This window comes from Ailuropoda melanoleuca, chromosome X (genome assembly GCF_002007445.2).
Source record: "Ailuropoda melanoleuca isolate Jingjing chromosome X, ASM200744v2, whole genome shotgun sequence".
Taxonomy (NCBI): Eukaryota; Metazoa; Chordata; class Mammalia; order Carnivora; family Ursidae; genus Ailuropoda; species Ailuropoda melanoleuca.
The window spans coordinates 64,422,963-64,445,289 of record NC_048238.1 but is presented as its reverse complement, the minus strand read 5'-3'; the positions used below and the strand labels follow the sequence as shown (position 1 = coordinate 64,445,289).

General features: G+C 32.9%; 1 protein-coding gene across 4 annotated transcripts in view; it reads right to left on the bottom strand.

The window, feature by feature from the left end:
- Positions 1-22,327, bottom strand: part of KLHL4 (kelch like family member 4) — a 156,359-nt gene that overhangs the window by 50,948 nt on the left and 83,084 nt on the right. For all 4 annotated transcript variants that reach the window (XM_002928403.4, XM_034649910.1, XM_019809143.2 and 1 more), the window contains exons 2-4: positions 8,448-8,615; positions 7,927-8,063; positions 4,412-4,608 (exon numbers count right to left, since the gene is read on the bottom strand). In XM_002928403.4, the coding sequence (XP_002928449.2) occupies positions 4,412-4,608; positions 7,927-8,063; positions 8,448-8,615 (502 nt within the window). The remainder of the gene's footprint in view (positions 1-4,411; positions 4,609-7,926; positions 8,064-8,447; positions 8,616-22,327) is intronic.

The following is a 22,327-nucleotide window of genomic DNA, read 5'->3' as shown; positions in this document are numbered from 1 at the left end:
CTATTAACCAAGGCAAAGGTGCATTTTACAATGGATAATACACAAATTTAGGACAATCTAAAAGGGACCCCTATGGATTTATTTTTTTGGGGGGGTGTGAATGGGGTTGTCTTGCAATGTTTATATATTATTCTTTAACTCTCTATTCTGTCACAGTGTTATATTTTATCAAGAATCAAATTCCAGGCAGCTGTGTTTCAAATTTTTTCATCAAACACCACTATATATTTTTTCTTATTTATAATGTTGCATATTTTTCTATGACAACACAACTATTGTTTTCAACATTTTTCACGTAAAAATCTTAAGTTTTAAATGTGATAAAATATATCTCAAAAATGGAGATAAACATCTCTAGTTGGTAATTTATATTGCACAATAAAGAGATATTCTTGAAGCTGCATATAACAGCCTCTAAATAAATTGGGGGGGATCTTGGATGAATCAAATCACTCCCTCACCTCCACTCAGAGTTTAGTCATTGTGGAACTGAGTTAGCTTAATAGTAAAATTATTCATACAAAACCCATTGTTTGAGAGACTGGTCAGGGAGTTCTGGTACCATAAATTCCAAGCTAACTTGCCTATTTAAATGAAGAGCCCTCTTGTGACTAAGGTAAACAATTGAGAAAGGACTGCTGTTTTTAATGTAGCAGATGTCCCTGGTTGAAAACCCTCTCACCTACAGCAAAGTAATGGAACTAGTACTATAATTAATAATACATTACATTTGTACAGCAAATCACACTTTCACAAACATTAAGTCAAAAAAAAAAACCCATTAAGTCATCACCAATATGACCTTGCAAGAGATGAAATTATACTGATGAGAAAATATGCTATGTGAACTGTTTGGTCTCCCGTGCAATAAATGGCAAAGTATAGACTCAAACCCCTAAGTCTTCAGGTCTACTCCATTTTGCTCAACAGTGCAACTGCCTTTCATAAGTGACATAATTTTTATGAATGGGTTAAGAAAAAGATAATACTCTAAAAATGTGTGGTTACTTATTACTGGTAGTGTATGTAAACCCTGAGTGTTTATATCATTATGTCAATATGATGGAAGACACTATATCTCATTCTCCTTTCTATCCACTCCCCAGTGAAAGAAAAGAAAAACAGAAAGTAAATGAGAGAGGGCGAGAAAGAGAGAGAGATTGACCAGTTTGTAAAACCTACTCAATGACTAATGTGAATCATATTTGGTTATGCATTTGAAAAAGTTAAGAAATGATTCAAATAGTTTATATGATGGTCATATTTATAGTGAGAAATTAGAGTTTACAATAGAATTTGTTATGGTTCCAAAGTAACTTCCTGATGAGATTACTGAAAATTGTAACTTAGTCTAAATAAAAACAATAAATATATTGATTTCAAGTATCTACATATGGCACTGCAATATCCAGTACTGTAGAGAAATACTTAGTAAAGCTTAAAGATTAATTTTAAATTGTTTTATTTTATTTGTTTCTAATTTCAAGATAAACACTTTCTTCTATACACCTTTCCAAGAGGTTTGATATTCATTTCTTAATCCACACTTGCTTTTTGTAAAACTTACTAAATGAACATAGCATAGTTGCTCAGTGTTTCATCAGGGCAGACTACTATTTATAGAATTATGATAGCAAATTTAATGTGTCCACTTGACTAACCCGTGGAGTGTCTAGACTTTGGATCAAACATTATTCTGGGTGTATCTGTGAGGATGTTTCTGAGTGAAGCCCATTCACATTAGGGAGGGTGATCTGTTTTACACAGTCTATGATTCAAATATTTGTAATTGAGTCTTGAGAGATTAACATCATTCTTAAACATTAAAATTATTTGTATTTTATAATATCAATATGGCATTACAAAAACATTATTATAGTAAGACTTTTGCCTACTTTGCTTTATTTATAGTAGATACTAAAATAACTAAAGAAAGGGGGTTAAGCAAGACAGCAGTAATGTGTTTTTTGCACATCCTGCTTTAACACTCAGCTTCAGTCACATAATAAGAAAAGGAAGACAAGTTCATCTTGAGCAACAAGAAATAATTCAAGCTGTTTATCAGGATGTGTTTTGACTGTGAGAGTAAGATAACAGACAGGAAACTTAATACTTGGTTCAAGAATTTAAGTAAATTAACAGATAATTTTCACGTTCGGCTTTTGTGGGAGGATTAATCTTTGAACTATATAACTGATGTTCTTATAGACTATATGACATCTGTATTTAGCACATAAGAATATAAATAGTACAATTCGGTAACATATATTAAAATGTCAATCCATTATAATACAATTCTCCCCATAACACTGTAGTTTCAGGACTTTTTTTTTTTTGAAAGTTCAAATTTTGAACAATGATCATGGATGGGAAAAAGGGAGAAAGTTTTACCAAGAAAATTTAGAGAATTCAAATACTAGAAAGTTGAAAAACTTAAGATCTGTATCACATGTTAACAAAATGTTGTTTATATGCCTCTCAATCTTAAATTCATAATGTTAATTTTATTTTTAGTTGTGATTCTCTATTGTTTACTTTTATGTACTTGCCATTTTTTTTGAATCGTAAATCACTGTAGCAATTTTATTGGCTTGAAATATTTATCTTTTTGATTGGATTTCACAGAAAGATCCATCTTATATTTTCCCTGCTTCAGAGGTTCAAAAGTTCATTTTCTTCTTTGAATCAGAGAATTATTAGCATTAATGGTAATTTAATATCCTCTGACTACTTTTTCTTGACTCCCTACAGACACTCTATATTTCATGTCACTGTCACTTGACTGAAAAAAGATAATCTTATCCCATGCAACTTTTAAAGAATTAACACATACAAATATGTTCAGTTAATTTATTATAATTACTTATAGAATTGAGAAGGATTTTAAATTAGTTAAAGGAATGAACTGCAGGTTGTTTTTAACCAAAATAGATATTTTTGTTAAGACATAAAATATCCCTTCAGTAGAATTGACTGATTTTGATAGCTCGTAAGCTCTTCCGGCTAATATTGATAGATTAATTATTTTTTCCTTATTGAACTTTATTTAACTTTCATTAGAAATCATAATGTATACAATTTTAGAAACTTAAGTTCTAATATTACAAAAATCAGAAAGAAATAATCTGATTAAAAAATGAGAAGACATGAATAGACATTTTTCCAAAGAAGACATATAGATGGCCAACAGGCACATGAAAAGATGTTCAACATCATTCATCATCAGAAAAATACAAATGAAAACTACAATGAGATATCACCTCAGAATGGTTAAAACTAATAGCACAAGAAACAAAAGATGTTGGTGAGGATGTGGAGAAAGGGGAACTCTTACACTGTTGGGAATGCGAACTGGTGCAGCCACTCTGGAAAACAGGATGGAGGCTCCTCAGAAAGTTAAAAATAGAATAGCCCTACCATCCAGCAATTGCACTCCTAGGTATTTACCTAAATAATACAAAAATACTAATTTGAAGGGATACATGTACCCTGATGTTTGTAGTAGCATTATCAACAATTACCAAATTATGGAAAGAGCCCAAATGTTCATCAACTGAAGAACAGATAAAGAAGGAATGGTATATATATACAATGAAATATTTCTCAGCCATCAAAAAGAATGAAATCTTGCTGTTTAAACAATGTGGATGGAGCTACAGAGTATTATGCTAAGCAAAATAAGTCAGTCAGAGAAAGACACATACGATATGATTTCACTCATGTGTGGAATTTAAGAAACAAATGATCACAGGCAAAAAAAAAAAAAAAGAGAGGCAAACCAAGAAAAAGATTCTTACCTGTAGAGAACAATTGATGGGTACCAGAGGGAAGGTAGGTGGCGGGATGGGTTAAATAGGTGATGGGGATTAAGGAGTGCACTTGTGATGAGCACCAGGTATTGTATGAACATGTTGAATTGCTAAACTGTACACCTGAAACGAATAGTGCACTGTATGCTAACTAACTGGAATGTAAATAAAAACTTAAAAGAAATCAGGGACAATATATTTTCCTAATACTGTGGATTAGACTTGAAATATGTCCTTATATGGATTTTCATTTCTTCAAGTTGGAGATTTAATTAAACCTTTCCAGTTTAAAAATGAGAAACTTGCTTGAGTACAGCTCAATCAAATATTTTTATCTAATATCCATCATGTGCAAGTCATTTGCAAATTATATTAATTTATATTGTTTTTTAATTTTATCCCAACATTATAGTCTTTACTTTGGAAAGGCTGTGTATATATATAATATGCTATATATATATATACACTCACCCATACACTATATATTTTTATACACACACACATATGCATATGTACACATATATATCAGTAAAGAAATCAGTAAGTTAGATATTGTGTTAATATAATATTGCTACACGTTAATTTGAAATAATTGATTTTACCATTGTGTACTTATGTGCCACACTTAGGAGCTCTGTACAGCCCTGGGCATCTCCAAATGATCGAATTCCTAAGCAGTTTGAAGGATGGAGCTGCTTTATGAGAAAATTGGAGCAGACTTCAATGACTTGAGTCAGCTGCAAGAGACAAGCTGCAGCCAGCAAATTTTCAATAGTATCTTCTTTTAACTGCAGGACACCTAGATGGTTTGAAAAAGTAAAGAATGATTACATGTCCCATAGAGTAAGACACAAATGTGTTAACTAGTAGAATTTTTCAATTTATCTCATTGCTAGGGCTATCTTTTCTAGTGCACAATAACTATGGGAATACCTTTAAAAGCCAACATATGCAAGGGAGTCTATAAAAACACTAATAAGATGGCTGAAAGGAGCCAGACTAGATTATGAAAGGCAACTATACCAAATGAAGAGTGAACACCATTGCTGCAAATAAGAGCAACTTGTTATTTCTTTGTCATCTTAGACCTCATCTAAATACATCTGATACTAATGATGTACTATATGTTGGCTAACTGAATTTAAATAAAAAGAGAAAGAAAAAAATCCACAATTCTTTCACCTAAATAAAATAGATGATAGATAGATGATAGGTAGATAGATAGATGATAGGTAGATAGATAGATAGATAGATAGATAGATGATAGATAAATAAGTCTTATATCAAAACCTGTAAACACTGATTCAAGGAGTATTTTATCATATTGTATAACAAGCATACGGGTAATTATCATTTGTATGGAAAAAATTTGATAACTAAGTAGAGCATTGAGACTATATGTCTATATTTCCGTGTGTCTCTCTGCATTTATTAGCTGATAAGGATGACTTTGCTCAGATATTATGCCTGGAACCGACACCTGGCATTGTCTCAAAAGAAAAATATTATTGCTAACAGTCCTCAAATAAGTGTTTGTGTGAGCATTTTCTTAGGTATAAAAAACTAGTTCTATTTGAGAATATCTGTGAAGGGATTTTCTAAAAATGATCAGAGCTATTTAACCTATTTCCTTTATATTGAGATACATATATGTAAATATGTATGCATGTATATATATACATATGAAATTTTCAGAGGAAGCTTTGTTGATGACTTATCGCAAATGTAAGTTATTTTGGTAAGTTATATTCCTTTTTTTTGTTTGTTTCAGCCAAACTATAAGTAAGTTATAAAAAATGATATTTCATATGAAATATATGTACTATAAACTATTTCTTTATATTTTCCTTGTAAAATGCCTTAATATGAATTCTATATGGTTTCATAAGCATAAAGAAAGAGTAAATACATACTGTGAGATGCTCTATATTTTTTTCAACCTCTAAAATAAATTGCAAAAGGGTCTCATCCATCAGCAGACTTTCTTGGGTTGTTTGTTTTTTTCATGGATTTTGAAGGGAGAGCCCTGCCCATATCTCATGAGACCCAGAAAAGTTATAGTCTATTCTCAGATTCAGATCTAAGATTCACCTGCTTCAGACATTGAAATTTGGCCTGGTTATTAAGAAGAATATTCATTTCTTAATGAACAAAATCATAAAACTCCTAGAAGAAAACAGTAAAAAGTCTCCTTGACATTGGTCTTGGCAAAGATTTTTTGGATAATACACCAAAAGACAGGCCACACAATCTAAAATAAACAAGTGGGACTATATCAAACTAAAAAGCTTCTGCACAGAAAGGAAATATAAAATATATTGAAAAGGCAATCTACAGAATGAAAGAAATATTGCAAACCATATATCTGATAAGGGGTTACTATCCAAAATATATATAAAGGACTCATATAATTCAGTAGCATGAAAGTAAATAATCCAATTAAAAAAGAACAGTAGGGGCACCTGGGTGGCTCAGTTGGTTAGGTGTCTGCCTTCAGCTCAGGTCATGATCTCAGGACCCTGAGATTCAGCCCTGCATTGGGCTTTCCTCTCAGTGGGGAATCTGCTTCTGTCTCTCCTGATCCCCCACCCCCATGCTCTCTCTCTCTCTCTTTTTCAAATAAACAAATAAATCTTTTAAAAAATAAAAATAATAAAAATTTAAAAAGAGCAATAACCTGGATAAGCTCCCCCCCCCAGAAATGGCATACAAATGACCAATAAGTATATGAAAAGGTGTTTAGTGTCACTAATTACTGGGAAAATGTAAATCAAAATCAAAAGAAGGGATAACCAATGTTGGTGAGGTTTTGGAGAAAAGGGAACTTTTATGCACTCTTTGTGGGAATGTAAATTACTACAGCATTATGAAAAACAATAAGGTGGTTTGTGAAAAAATTAGAAACTAAAACTACCATATGATCCAACAATCCTACTGATTATATATACAAAGAAATGAAATCAGGATCTTAAGTGATATCTGCACTCACAAGTTTGTTGCTCCATTATTTACAATAGCTAAGATATGGAAACAACCAACCTAAATATCCTTCAACAGTTGAATGGATAAAGAAATATATAATATATATATATATTATATTTCTTTGATTTCATAGAAATGGCAAGTAGATTGGTGGTTGCTAGGGGCTGGGAGGGGGAAATGGGGAGGTATAGGTCAAACAGTGTAAACTTTCAGTTATAAGATAAATAGTTGTATAGCTCTAATGTACAGCATGATGTCTATAGTTAATAATGTGGTATGGGTACTGCATACTTGAAAATTGTTGAGAGTGCATCTTAAGCATTCTCACCACAGAAAAGGAATTAACTATTTGAGATAATGTGTGCGTTAATTATCTTCATCTGTGTAATCATTCCACTTGTGTATGTATAGCAAATCATCACACAGCATACTTTAAATATATATAATTATATTTGTCAATTATTGCTTAATAAAGTTGGAATAAATAAATAAATACTTCTTGGCCTCCAAACTCATCTTGTTACATTTGCTTTATAGTTTGAGTAATTATGACTTTATTATTTCAAAGGAAGATACTATGCCTCTAATATAGAGCTGGAATACTACACTTCTAGTTTTTACAAATGAGAATTGAGGGCGCCTCGGTGGCTCAGCTGGTTAAGTGTCTAACTCTTGATTTCAGCTCAGGTCTTGGTCTCTGGGTCTTAGGAACAAGTCCCACATTGGGCTCTGAGTGCTGAGCGTGGAGTCTGATTAAGATTCTCTCTCTCTCTCCCTCTGCCCCTGCCCCCCCAACACTCTAAACAAACAAACAAATAAATAGATAAATAAATAAATAAAATCCTTTTTAAAAATGAGAATGTACCCACACCATTCAAGAGAGAGACATGTCCTTTTGTTTTTGTGTTAAAATAGCTTTATTCTCTCATGGTCAAATTTTTTATATCATATTATTTACTTCTTATTCTTCTATATTACTGAATTTAAATTCGGATTCTGCCCCTTACTATCTTGAGAAAGTTACTTAACTGGTCGATACTTAAGTTTTCTCATTTCTAGTTGGAATAATAATAATGCAGATTATATAATGTAGGGTTATTGTGAGGATTGAATGACTTAATATATGCCACTTTACCTGTGTAAGCATACTGCACCAAGGAATTAAGTGCATTAGGATCAACTCCTTCCATCCTGACCTCTTCTTGTTTGGCTTCCAGCACATCATTAGTAAACATTGCAGCAAAATAATCAGACACTGCGCTGAGAACCAACCTTGAAATAGGAATGTTTCATAGGAACTTAAGTTAGTCGGTAGTCTCACTGAAAAGCATGAAATACAATCAGTAAGTTTGTAACACCGCTGAGTTTGTTATCTGTATGAATCTTTCATAGTTTAGTGAAGTGTAGTGAAATTAGAAAGGTAAATTAAGTAAATTGATTTTCTTTTGAGGGTTTGCGCTGTTTTACATCAATTTCTCTAAAGTTTGGCTCTTCTAAATATCACACAGGGAAATGGATCATATATGCTAATGCTTTTTCAATGTAGGAAGATAAAAATACATTCTCCTCAGCATGGTATTCTGTTTTCAATGGACCAATCCATTCTCATTCACATCCTATACTTATGAACCGATCTGTCTGCATAAGGATACTTACCGATGGGCTGGGATTCGGAGGTGTCCAGCAATAAGTAGTACATCACACAGTTGTTTCTCTTTCAGGTAGTTCTCCATTTTGCGGAGAGTTTGCTCTGCATGGTTTACAGCATGGAACTGCTCCTCAGATCTGTTGACATTCATTTCTTCAGGATTTTGTGTATCCAATCTGAAAGGCGGGTAAAAGGGAGAATATGGTTTATTCTCTTGGTGAGTGTGCAAGTATCCAGGGGAAATTTGGGCACACCAAATTCTAAAAGAAACATACTTGCTACCCATCACCAGCCTATCCCATTCCCCCACCCCCCTCCACTCTGAAGCCCACAGGGTACGTATTGCATGGTGCACTGGGTGTTATACGCAACTAATGAATCATCGAACTTTACATCAAAAACCAGGGATGTACTGTACGGTGACTAACATAATATAATAAAAAAAACATTAAATAAATAAATAAATAAATAAATAAATAAATAAATAAAAGAAACATACTTGATTAACGTAAAATTAAAATTTGCCCTCCAATCTTAAATATTTCACTATGATTACTAACTTTCAATTAAAGTGAAATGTCATAGTTCATATTTGTACTTGGAATGGAACCATAAATATGTGTACTTCCATTGAAGGGCTAGTGATAATTTTTATATGCACAAACAGAAACTTCAAAATTCTAGCCTCTTTCTTTGATTTTTATTGGTATCCCAATTATGCCATTAGGCATAAAATTGTAGTGATGATTCAAAATACATTTCAAATTTAATTATGTCCTGAAGCTTCTCCATGGAATACTCATTATATGATTCTTGAAGAATTTTAAACATTCATAACATTCTTTGCAATATCAATCCCATCAAGAAAATATATAATTTCTATCTTTTATATCTTTTTTCCAGATTTATTGAGATATAATTGATATATAACATTGTGTGAGTTTAAGGTGTACCGTGTAATGATTTCATTTATGTATATATTGTGAAATTATTACCACAATAAGTTTAGTTAACACATCTATCACCTTCACATAGTTACCATTTTTCATATGTGTGGTGATACGATATTGTTAACCATAGTCACCATGCTATACATTAGATCCCTGGAGGTTATTCATCTTCTTTTTTTTTTCCCAGATCAGTGGATTTTATTTTACTTTTTACTTTTTATTTTTTTTAATTTTTTAATTTTTATTTATTTATTTTTTATGTAAAGTTCGATGATTCATTAGTTGCATATAACACCCAGTGCACCATGCAATACGTGCCCTCCTTACTACCCATCACCAGCCTATCCCATTCCCCCACCCCCCTCCCCTCTGAAGACCTCAGTTTGTTTCTCAGACCACATCTTTATCCATTCAACTGTTGAAGGACATCTCAGCTCCTTCCATACTCCAAAGATACAGATGCAGTGAAAAGAAGGGGCACATGCACCCCAGCATTCATAGCAGCAATGTCCACAATAGCTCTTTCATCTTCTAACTGGAAGTTTGTACCTTTTGACTATTTAAGCAAATATGATGACTGTTGAATTTACAATGATGAAAGTTGTCTACACGGTTTTTTCAGCATCACACAATGGTGGAATTTACTAATACAAGCATATAGAGGCTTACAATCAGTAGAAGCTTAAATACTTAATGCTTGGATGAACATACTTAAATTATTTGCTTATTGTCTTTCTTCCTTTCAAGCATCATTTTCCACCATTAGTTTTAAGTTCCCCTACCCCCAACTCAACCTGTGTTTCTTTGGAGATAATTGGTCTAGGGGACATTACTTTCTCTTTAATTTAAATAAATGGTTCATCTCTGAATCTTCTTCTTCCTTTTTTTTTCATTTCTGAAATTTCTTAGCCTTTAAAGACACTTTGGGACATTCAGTCAAGGTATTACATGGATAATTAAGGTAGCATGGTATGAATATCCTTAAAACTGTCTGCTACAAAATGTGTTTGTTTGTTTTAGAGAGGAAAAATACTTTCTCACCATAGGCTAGAAAGTATTCAGGATTAACTCAGTTATCCTAATCTTTCCTCTGCTTGAGTAATGGTTTTATTTACATTGAGTAAATCAAACATTCAATGTCATATTATCTTAGCTTTCCTCATGTATACTCCATCACTTATTGAAGAGGAGCATATTCTAAAGTAGAAATATATTTTGGAAAGTTCTGGCCAGGAAATAATTTTATTCTATGAAATTTCTTCAGCCTAATTTGGTTAAGGACAAAAAAAATCACTTTAATTACTCACTAGTTTGGGATGTGTTTATTTGGGAACACAAATTTATTAGGTATCTGCAGTATTTTTTATAATTAAAACACAAATTTTTAGAATCTTAAAAATCCTATCAACATGAACCACACACAATTTTGTTACATTTCAAAAGACAGAGGCAACAGTGTCTTGTGTCTCATTAAGAAATAAGAAATTAGTACACAAAGAAATATGGGTATATCAATTTATTGCATCCAAAATATAACATACATAACAATATAAAAATATAAAATATTATAATCTATTATTGGTCATTATCTAAACAGAATATAATAAAACAAGTCAAGCAAGCAAACCAACAACAATTAAACTATTGAAACATAACCCAATCTGAATGAGTTCCCAGAGCTTATAAATCACAGTTCTCTTGCCTCCATTTTAGATACTGTAATGTCAGGTCAGATGTTATAATGGAAGCCAATGCATCAGAGAATATTCCTCCCCTTTCTTTATTGTACGATATCTGCAGATGGTGACATGAGAGACAGCATGCTGAAATGAAAAAAAGCATCAAAATGCCTAGATTGAGTTCCTGCCCTTGAATACAAGTTGAGTGATCTTGGGCAAGTCACTTTATCTTTCTTAACTTTAATTTTCTCCTATAAAATGGAAATAAAAATAATATGAATACCATTACTACCAAGAGTAATGTTTATGTCACAAGGTTCTTCAGATGATTACATGAGAAAATGTACATGAAAGTCTCTGTATAAATGTTAAATCTTATGTTAAGTTCATCCTAACTACCAAGATGTAGTTATCTCCATAAATATCTTTAAAACATTTTTATCTGGAACAACAGATAAAAGGTTCATTTAATTAATAGACTTTGATTTTTAGAACAGTTATAGAATTATTAAAAAATTGAGAAGTACAGAGAATTCCTTACTTTTGGTTGTCATAACTATGGTTGTTACTGGCATCAAGTAGGTAGAGGCCAGAGATACTAGTAAACACCCTATAATGCACAGGGCAGCCCTCTACAATAATTGTTCAGTCAAAAATTTCAATGGTTCCAAGTTTGAAACTCTCTGGTCTACCTCTTAATTCTATAGTTAGTTTTTAAGACTTTGAAAGCAAAAGCTATATTTAAGAGAAAAAAAACAATAAAGGATGTGCCTAATACAATACTTTGTACACAATGAACATGTAATCACTGATTTAATATGTAAGTCTAATTTCAGTGACTAAATATTCAACATGGGTAAATTTATTGAGTTTTGAGAATGAGGAGGGGAGTTTGGGCTGTCATTACAAAGAGCCATTATTGTTAATGACATTTTGCCATACCAAAAAATATTTTTTAAACCAAAAATTTTAGGACAATTTTAGATTTACAGAAAAATTGAGATGATAATAGAAATTTACATATCCACACTCAATTCCCCTATTATTAATATCTTACATCAATATGGTACTTTTTTATAATTAATAAACCAATACTGATATGTTATTATTGACTAAAGTCCACACTTTATTCAGATTTCTTCACTTTTTACTTAATGCACTTTTATTATTCTTTTTTTTTTTTTTTAAAGATTTTATCTATTTATTCGACAGAGAGAGAGACAGCCAGCGAGAGAGGGAACACAAGCAGGGGGAGTGGGAGAGGAAGAAGCAGGCTCATAGTGTAGGAGCCTGATGTGGGGCTCGATCCCATAACGCCGGGATCACGCCCTGAGCCGAAGGCAGATGCTTAACCGCTGTGCCACCCAGGCGCCCCGCACTTTTATTATTCTGAAGTCTGTTTATCTTGCAGTAACTTCTTCATTTACTCCATTACTGCCTTCATTTCTACTTGTTAATTTTCTTGTGATGAAATGTTTTAATTCCCTCCTCATTTTTAATCGTGAATATTCTACATATATTTCTTTTTTGGTTACCATTGCGATTACATATAATAACCTAAAGTTATAACAATTTATTGTAACCAGATACATCTGATCACATCACATGGACAATGATTCAATTGCATAGAAAACCAATCCAAAAAAAAAGAAAAAAAAAGAAAACCAATTCCTTTATAACTATGCTCCTCCCTTTTTGAACTTGTCACCATACATTTCTATTACAATATTATTGACTATTTTCCTTATGATGTACCTTTTTTCCTGTGACTTATTCATCCCATAATTGGAAGCCTGTATCTCTGACTCCCCTTCACTTATTTTGCCCATCCCCCACATGCTTTTCCTCTTACAACAGTTTGTTCTCTGTATGTATAGATCAGATCCTTTTTTTTTGTTTTATTCATTTTTTTTATTTCCACATATAAGTGAAATCATATGGTATTTATCTTTTTCTGACTGACTTATTTCACTTAGCATTATACCTTCTAGATCCACCCATGTTGTTCCAAATGGCAAAATTTCATTTTTTTATGGCTGAGTGATATTTCATTTTATATCTATCTCACATCTTATTTATACATTTCTTTATCAATGGACACTTGGTTCTGTGCCTTTACAGCATTTGAACTATGGTAAAAGGCCACTCTAATATAACCTCATTCAGATCTTTAACTTCAAACTTGGAGGTTTTTTTGAGGCTCTCCAAGAATGTCTTTAAAGAGTATGTATTTTTAAATTTATATTGTCAAATTGCCTTCCAAAGAGACTGCCAAAGTAACTCTCACTAAAATTTTAAGATAATGCTTTCAATTCTTCCTCACAGTAAAATTGTCATAAAATAGTTTTGCAGGAAAAACAAACTGAAGGGTTTATTTTTCTGATGTCTGTTTAACTACTCTTCAGAAAAACATAGCAACCTTCAATATTATCTTTAAAGTTAAATAAAAATCACAGTAACCTCTGTGATATCAGCGCTATGGTGGATCAAGAAGCTCCAGACCCTCATTCTCTCATGGAGACATCAACTTACAGACTGATTAAAATAGCTTCCTGAGGGATGCCTGGGTGGCTCAATTGGTTAAGCATCTGTCTTCAGCTCAGGTCATGAGCCTAGAGTTCCAGGATTGAGTCTCCAGCAGGGAGTCTGCTTCTCCTTCTGACCCTCCCCTCGCATGCTTTCTCTCTCTCACCCTCTCTCTCTCTCAAATAAATAAATAAATAAATAAATAAATAAATAAATAAAATGTTTAAAAAAAATAAAATAGCTTCACGAGAGCTCTGGAAACAAGTCAAAGATATGTAGCAACAAAACAAATGCCTAATCAAGAAAAAGTCACATTCAAATGAGTAAGAAATTTCTTGTCATTTATGTTTGCTCTTGTATCACCCCTTCACAGACTAGCATGGTGCAATTGGAAGAAAACAGACAATATCTTGATTTCCACCTCAGGAAGAAAGAGTGTGGAACATGTTTGCCACATTCTAGCCTATCCTTAGACCACCCAGAAACTGTTTTCAATATTGTCTGGTTTAGAACTCAGTTGAAAATGTCAGTGAAGTTTGGATCTCAGGTTAGAAGCCCCAAAAGTTAGTGGCATGCATCACAGCACATGAAAACTGTGGAGGGACTGCAGATCCATGGATTATGAGCAAAAAAATATAACACAATATCCAAAGCCTCAAGAAGTAGGGGTAAGGCACAGAGAAATTAAGATATGTATAAGTAGCCATACAAATGAGACTTTTGAGTAAAAAGCACCCATTCAAGCCCACAGAAAACATATGCCCAGAAAAGGTCTAATAAAGAACTCAAATTTTAATGGTGGGCAGATTAGTAAGATATTTCCCTACAAGGAACCATTATACAAAGACTTTTAAAGATGGTTGTTTTTCCAAATGCCCATTTTTTGACAAAAGATGAGAAGACATACAAAGTAACATGGAAACATGGCCCATTCAAAAGGAACAAAATAAATTTACAGAAACTGACCTTAAAGCACTATAGGTTTTCACATTTTGTATAAACAGCTTTCTTAAATATCTTCAGACAGATAAGTTAAAACAAACAAACAAAAACACTGAAGAAGATCAGAAAAACAACATATGAACAAGATAATATCAACAAAGATATAAAAATTTTAAAAAGAACCAAACAAATTCTGGATCTGAGAGCTACAATCCTGAATTGAAAAATTCACTAGAGACCTTCAACATCAGAAATGAACCAGTGTAAAAATCTGTGAACTTGAAGACAAGTAATATGAAATTATCAAATCTGAGAAATATGAAGGGGAAAAAATGAAAAACAGTGAATGGAGAGGTGCCTGGATGGCTCAGTCAGTTAAGTTTCTAACTCTTGTTTTTGGCTCAGGTCATGATTTCAGGGTCATGGGATGAAGCCTCCTACATCGGGCTCTGCACTTGACATGGCGTCTGCTTAAGATTCTCTCTCTCCCTCTGCCCATCCCCCAGCTTGTGTCTTGCTCTCTCTTTATCTCATTAAAGAAAATCTTAAAAAAAAAAACAGTAAACAGAACCTTAGAACTTAGAACTTTATGGAACATCATAAAAAATATCAATATTTGCATAACTGAAATCCCAGCAGAAGAGAGAATGTAAGGGTCAGAGAGCTTGTTTGAAGATATAATGGTAGAGAACTCCCTAAATTTCAGGTAAGATATAGTTTTGAAATACAAGTAGCTTTACAAAAATAAAAACTTCAACAAAGTAGGTTTTGAGGGGGTATACCTCAAGATAATAAAGGCCATATATGAAAAACCCAAAGTTAGCATCATATTCATTGGTGAAAAACTGTCAGCTTTTCTCTGAGATCTGGAATAAGAAAGAATGTCCACCCTCACCACCTTTATTTAACATAGTACTGGAAGTCAAAACCACACCAATCAGACAAGAAAAAGAAATAAAAAGTATCCAAATTGGTAAGGAAAAAGTAAAACTCAGTCTTTGCAGATGACAAGTTATTATATATGGAAAACCTTAAAGACCCCACCAAAAAACTACTGGAACAAGTAAATGAATTCAGTAAAGTAATAAGATATGAAATCAATATACAGAACTCTGTTGCATTTCTATACATAAATAATAATGTAGCAGAACAAGAAATTAAGAAAACAATCTCCTTGACAGTTGCAGTAAAAATAATAAAATACCTAGGAGTAAGCTTAACTAAGGAGGTGAAAGATCTGTATTCTGACAACTATAAAACTTTGATGAAAGACACCGAAGATGATGCAAATGGAAAGATACTCCATGTTCATGAATTGGGAGAACGAATATTATTAAAATGTTCATACTACCCAAAGCAATCTATGCATTTAATGCAATCCCTATCAAAATATCAACAACTTCTTTTCACAAAACTAGAACAAACAATACTAAAATTTGTATGGAACCACAAAACAAAACAAAACAAAACAAAACAAAATAAACCCTCAAATAGCCAAAGCAATCCTGAAAAAGAAGATAACTGGAGGCATCCCAATTCCAAATCTCAAGATATACTACAAAGCTGTAGTATTCAAAATAATACGGAACTGGCACAAAAATGAATCAACAGAACAGAGAGCCCAGAAATAAACCCACAATTACATGGTCAATTAATAGGCAACAACAACAAAAAAGGCAAAAACATATAATGGAATAAAGATAGTGTGCTCAAAAAATCGTTTAGGGAGGGGCACCTGGGTGGCTCAGCGGTTAAGCGTCTGCCTTCAGTTCAGGGCGTGATCCCGGCGTTCTGGGATCGAGCCCCACATCAGGCTCCTCTGCTATGAGCCTGCTTCTTCCTCTCCCACTCCCCCTGCTTGTGTTCCCTCTCTCGCTTGCTGTCTCTATCTCTGTCAAATAAATAAAATCTTTAAAAAAAAAAAAGAAAAAAAAAAGAAAATCATTAAAAAAATGGTTTAGGGAAAACTGGAAAGCTACATGCAAAAGAATGAAAGTGGGTCACTTTATTACACCATACACAGAGAAATTCAAAATGGATTAAAGACCTGTATGTGAGAACTGAAACCATAAAGCTAGAAGAAAACTTAGGCAGTAATCTCTTTGACATCACTTATGGAAACATTTTTCAAGATAGGTCTTCTTTGGCAAGGGAAACAAAAGCAAAAATAAACTATTTGGACTACACCAAAATAAAAAGATTTTGCACACCAATAGAAACCATCAGCAAAACAAAAAGAGAATCCACTGAATGGGAGAAGATACATACAAATGATATATCCAAGAAGCAGTTAATATGCAAAATATATAAAGAACTAATATAATTCATCACCAAAAAAACCCAAATATTAAATCAAAACCTTGGCATGTACTGTATGGTGACTAACATAACATAATAAAAAATTATAAAAAAAACAAACAACTTTATTGAGATGAAATTCATGTATCGCAAAATTCACCCTTTTAAAATAAAAAGTGGTTTTTCATAAAAAAAAAAACTTAGCAGAGGACCTGAGTAGACATTTTTCTAAAGAAGACATACAAGTGGCCAACAGATACATGGAAATATGCTCAGTATCACTAACCATCAGGGAAATACAAATCAAAACCACAGTGAGATATTACCTTATACTTGTCAGAATGGCTAGAATCAAAAATACAAGAAATATCAGTGCTGGCAAGGATCTGGAGAAAAAGAAACTCTATTGCTTTGTTGCTGAAAATGCAAATTGGCACAGCCACTATGGGAAACATTATGGAGTTTTGTTAAAAAATTAAAAATAGAAATACCATATAACACAATAATTCCACTGCTGGGTATTTACCCAAAGAAAACAAAAACACTAATTCAAAAAGATATATGCATCCCTATGTTTATTATAGCATTATTTACAATAGCCAAAATATGGAAGCAACTAAAGTGTCCATTGCTAAAGGAATGGATAAATAAGATAATATATAATATAGATATAATATAGATTATATATACAATTGAATATTTATCATAGAAAAGAACGAAATCTTGCCATTCTAAGGACATGGATACAGCTACAGAATACTATGCTAAGCAAAATTAGTTAGTCAGAGAAAGATCAATACCATATTATTTCACTCATACGTGGAATTTAAGAAACAAAACAAAAGAGCAAAGGGAAAAAAAAACAGATTGGAAGGCAAACAACAAAACAGACTGTAAAGAACAAACTGATAGTTAGCAGAGATGAGAGGGGTGGGTGCATGGATTAAATAGGTGATGGGGATGAAGGAGTGCACTTGTGATGAGCACTGGGTACTCTACAGAAGTGTCAAATCACTATATTGTACACCTGAAACTAATATTACACTGTATGTTAACTAACTGCAATTTATTTATTTATTTATAGATTTCATTTATTTATTTGAGAAAGAGAGAGTGCAAGCAGGGGGAGGGTCAGAGGGAGGAGAAGAAGCTGGCTCCCGGCTGAGCAGGGAGCCAGACACAGGGCTGGATCCCACAACCCTGGGATTATGACCTGAGCTGAAGGAAGATGCTCAGCTGAGTGAGCCACCCAAGTGCCCCTAAGTGGAATTTAAATAAAAATTTGGGGCAACTGGGTGGCTCAGTCTGTTAAGCGTCCAAATCTTGGTTTTGGCTCAGGTCATGATTCAGGTCCTCAGATTGAACATTGTGTAGCACTCCCCATTCAGTGGGGAGTCTTTTTCCCTCCCCCTGCCCCCCCAACTCATACATACTCTCTAAAATAAATAAATAAATAGGTATTAAGGAAGGCGCGTGTTGTGATGAGCACTGGGTGTTATACACAACTAATGAATCATTGAACACTACATCAAAAACTAATGATGTACTATATTCTGGCTAACTGAAGTAAATAAATACATAAATACACACATAATAAATGCATTGGTAGAAGGAAAAAAAGAGAGAAACAAAACAAATGAACAAAGGGGAAAAAAACAAAAATGAGACTTAAATATAGAGAAGAAACTGGTGGTTGCCAGATGGGAAGTGGGTTGGGTGATGTTTGAAATTATTGAACAGTATTAAGAGTACATTTATTGTGATGAACACTGAGCAATGTATAGTTGCTGAATTGCTATATTGTACACCTGAAACTAATAAAACACTTTATATCAGTTATATTGGCATTTTATAAATAAATAAATATCAATCAATCAAAACAAAAACTTCTTCATGACGCTGGAGTGGGCACTGAGAGAACTGACAATTGTCTTATCTGGTACCTCTTATAAACCTATTTCTCTTCAGAGTTGCTACATATTGGGAGACACAGCAGTATATCTGATTTTATTTTATAATAAACCATATAATTTATAGTTATGACTATGGTGTAAGTTCCCATGTAAATACAAAATAGATTTTATTTTTGTCTATACTTATCAGAAAAGGAAGATTTACACATCCATATACATTACCAATACAATAGGAAGAAAAAGAAAAAAGAAGAAAAAGAAGAAGAAGAAGAAGAAGAAGAAGAAGGAAAGAAGAAGAAGAAGGAGGAGGAGGAGGAGAAAGAGAAGAGAAGTCTATTTACTGAATGTCAGTTATGAGCCAGGCAATACAGTTTATATTTCCTTATATATTAACTCATTTAATATTCACAGTCTGTAAGTTAAATTTTATCTCCATTTTTTTCAGATATGGAAATTAAGGCTCAAAAAGATTTAAAAATTGTACAATATTACATAGCTAATAAATCAAGAGTTGAGTGTCAAGCCAAGATCTATCTGGCTCTGTTTTTTTCCTAGTATTCCACAACACCATTATGTACTTATATTGCACATTTAATTCATAGGATGTTAGAATTTTTGTGTTGTCTTCTAAACAGTAATTTAAGCTGGTACAGATAAAACATATATTTATTTTAAAGAAAATGTTAGATAAATTTGAGACAACAGTTCTATAACTTCTATTATTTCAGAAATTATTAACCTCTGTAAGCTTCTTAATTCACTTATTATACTGAAGAATGCAAGGATTACAAATTAGTGACCTGGGAATCATATTTTTAGCTCAAGGTATTTTAAGGTAGGAAGACAAAGGATCTGGCGATTGTTTGGCTTAGAAATCATTTGAGAAGTGCATTAATTTCCTTGGCTGACTAATTTTAGCAGTTTTAAATCCTTTAATTTTAGAGCTGTTTCAGGGTGAGAGGGCTCTTGAAGCTATGTCATTTTCTGTTGTCCAAAAAAAAACAACTTATCTATGGATATTTTTAAATAAAAAAAGACTACTTTCTTCACTACCAGATTTTGGTGGAGATATATGAAAGGAGGAAATGGTGGGGTTTTTTTTAAATAATATTTCCAGATTGATAATGAGGTGTTTTTATTTTTTTAATTTATATTTTTAGATTCCTGTACCATGTCTTTGATTTGTACTCTACTTGGAAAACAGGAACTGCAAGAAAAATAAAAGCACAATGGGTTTTCTCTTAATCTACTAGTATGGAATGGCTTTGTTGCAATTTGCATATATGATTTATTTGGATACTAAGGCCATGCAGTGTCCTTGGGTTTTTTTTTTTTGTCATACTATTACCAAACCCAAATTAGAGCTGTTAATGAGGTACTGACAGAAGTAGAAATGCTAAATTGAAGTGATTACACTCTCTCAATGACTTAAGAATGCTATATTCAAAGCAGTACAGTTAGTACAATCCTTTTACCCATAATTGGCACTCTGAGAATCATACCGCTGTTTTGTTTGCTAAATATATTTTTCATATTTCTAAACTATTTATAGGATAAAATGAATCTGGTTATATGTTTCTTCAGTTAGTTTAAATATTCAGTGCCTGATATTATTTAAAGGAAACATGAGTGGTATTTTTCAGAATGTTGTATGACAAAATTAAAGATAAATATAATTCATACATGGAATGACTTTGAAAAAACATAATAATAGATTATTTCAGTTCTCAAACCTGGATTAAATTTGAATCTGAAAAAGCAAAATATAAACTGAGTTGAATATTTTGGGGAGATTTTTTCCTCTTTATAGTACTTATGAATTTGGCACAGAGATATCTACGTAAGACAATGGGTCAGGATCCACTCAGTAAGAAGGGTGTTCAAGAGAACAAATGAAAAAGAAGTCTCAGAAAGCAAAGAGCCAACAATACAGACAATAAAGATATATTCTACATTCACATTAACTACTGTAATTGCCCTGTCAAACCTCATTACTTTGGGACTCATGAATTCAGAATTTGCAAAACTTCAGAAGGATGGTAGACTAATACTGTTAAAAAAGTTTTCCGAACCAATTAGTCAACAACAAAGAGAAATATCAACTAAAGATACAGCAAAGAGAGCAAAACTCTCTAAAGGCCTGATATACAAGGAAAGCCATTTTCGATTTCTTCCTAAGTCAACATGACTGTATATAAAATGTGTTCAAAGGAGAAGCCTAATTCATAGCCTGTCACACATGAAATGTAAATCTGTTTGTAAATGAGTAGCCTAAAGGAAAATGATATTGTCCTTCAGATATTTTTTTATTTAATTTAATTTTTAATTCCAGTAGAGTTAACATACAGTGTTATATTAATTTCAGGTGTACAATATGGTGATTCAACAGATCCATATAAAACCCAGTGCTTGTCAGACAAGTGTGCTCCTTAACCCCCATTGTCTATTTTACCCATCACCCCACCCACCGCCTATCTGCTAACCATCAGTTTGTTCTCTATAGTTAAGAGTCTGTTTCTTTTTATTCATTTGCTCATTTTTTTGGTTTCTATATTCCACACATGAGTGAAATCATATGGTATTTTTTTTCTTTGAATGACTCATTTTCCTTATCAATTATATTCTATAGTTCCATCCAAGTCATTGCAAATGACAAGATTTCATTATTTGTTATGGCTTGAATAATATTCCATTATATATGTGCCACATCTTCCTTATCCATTCATCAATTGGTGAGCCCTTGGGTTGTTTCTTTAATTTGGCTATTGTAAATAATGCTGCTAACAAACATATGGGTATACGCATCCCTTTCAATTAGTTTTTGTGTGTGTGTGTTATTTGGATGAATACCCAGTAATGTGATCACAGGATCATAGGGTAGTTCTATTTTCACCTTTCTGAGAAACCTCCATACTGTTTTCCAGAGTGGCTGCACCAGTTTACATCCCCACCAACAGTGAAAGAGTGTTCCTGTTTCTCCATATCCTTGCCAACACCTGTTGTTTCTTGTGTTTTTGATTTTAGCTACTCTGACAAGTGTGAGGTGATATCTCATTGAAGTTTTGATTTGCATTTCCCTAATGAGTGACACTGAGCATCTTTTTATGGGTCTGTTGGTCATCTGTATGTCTTCTTTGCAGAAATATCTGTTCATGACTTCTGCCCTTCATGGATTATTTGGTGTTGGGGTGTTGAGTTGTATAAGGTTTTTTTGGTTTTTTGTTTTGTTTTGTTTTGTTTTTTGAGAGAGAGAGAGAGAATGGGAGTAGAAAGGGGCAGAGGGAGATAGAGAGAATCTTAAGCAGGCTCCACACCCAGCACAGAGCCTGACACAGGGCTCTGTCTCAAAACTTTGAGATCATGACCTGGATAAATATCAAGAGTCAGATACTTAACCAACTGAGCCACCCAGGCACCCCAGAGTTGCATAAGTTCTTTATATATTTTGGATACTCACCTTTTACCAAGAACATCATTTTCAAATGTCTTCTCCCATTCAGTAGGTTGCCTTGTAGTTTTATTGAATGTTCCCTTTACTGTGCAGATTTTTATTTTGATATAGTCCCAATACTTTATTTTT